This window comes from Propithecus coquereli, unplaced genomic scaffold (assembly GCF_000956105.1).
Source record: "Propithecus coquereli isolate 6110/MARCELLA unplaced genomic scaffold, Pcoq_1.0 Scaffold243, whole genome shotgun sequence".
Lineage (NCBI taxonomy): Eukaryota > Metazoa > Chordata > Mammalia > Primates > Indriidae > Propithecus > Propithecus coquereli.
Window position 1 is genome coordinate 3,043,419 of NW_012147986.1, and position 636 is coordinate 3,044,054.

The 636-nt window shown below is 38.7% G+C and overlaps 1 protein-coding gene across 1 annotated transcript in view; it reads left to right on the forward strand.

Moving 5' to 3' along the window:
* LOC105812054 (chromosome unknown open reading frame, human C2orf42) overlaps positions 1 to 636 on the forward strand; it is a 42,270-nt gene that overhangs the window by 5,548 nt on the left and 36,086 nt on the right. Inside the window, exon 3 of the mRNA XM_012646422.1 lies at positions 357 to 461. Within this exon, the coding sequence (XP_012501876.1) occupies positions 357 to 461 (105 nt within the window). The remainder of the gene's footprint in view (positions 1 to 356; positions 462 to 636) is intronic.

Here is a 636-nt window from a genome sequence, read left to right on the forward strand (position 1 = left end):
GGCAACCATAGCATAATCACAGCTACTTAAAATCACAAAACCAGCAAAACAAACCATTCATGCGGAAGAAAATGGGAAACAGCTCACCAGAATATTAATCATGATTGTCTGAGAGGTGGGAGTAATGGGTGAACTTTTTTCTTCCTTTCACTTCTGTTTATTCCCCCCAGTTTCCTATAAGGAGGATAAGAGAGTTAAAATTTTATGTATAAAGGCTAATGCTAATTCCTTCTAGAAACTGTGATACTAACCTAGAAATTAGCAAAGACTGTTTATTAGAGTCTTTAGAAATTAATGTCAAATCAATTTATGTTCTGCAGACATATTATTAAACACTGGAATGATTTGTGGTTTAGGTGCACAGATGAACAGTTCCCTATTGCCTCAAGATGCAGTGAGCAGTAATCTAAGGAAAAGTGGTCTGAAAAAGCCTGTGGTTGCTTCTTCATTAAAAAGGCAAGGTAAGTTTCCCTTCCCTAGAATAGGCTACAGTGATTTGGAAAGTCATTCTAAGGAGCCAAAAGAAGTCTAATCAAAAGAAATGTTTCATATTCTCCCCGAAAAAGTGCTAACATAAACACTAGCAGGCAGGCCGGGCATGGTGGCTCACACGTGTAATCGCGGCACTCTGGGAGG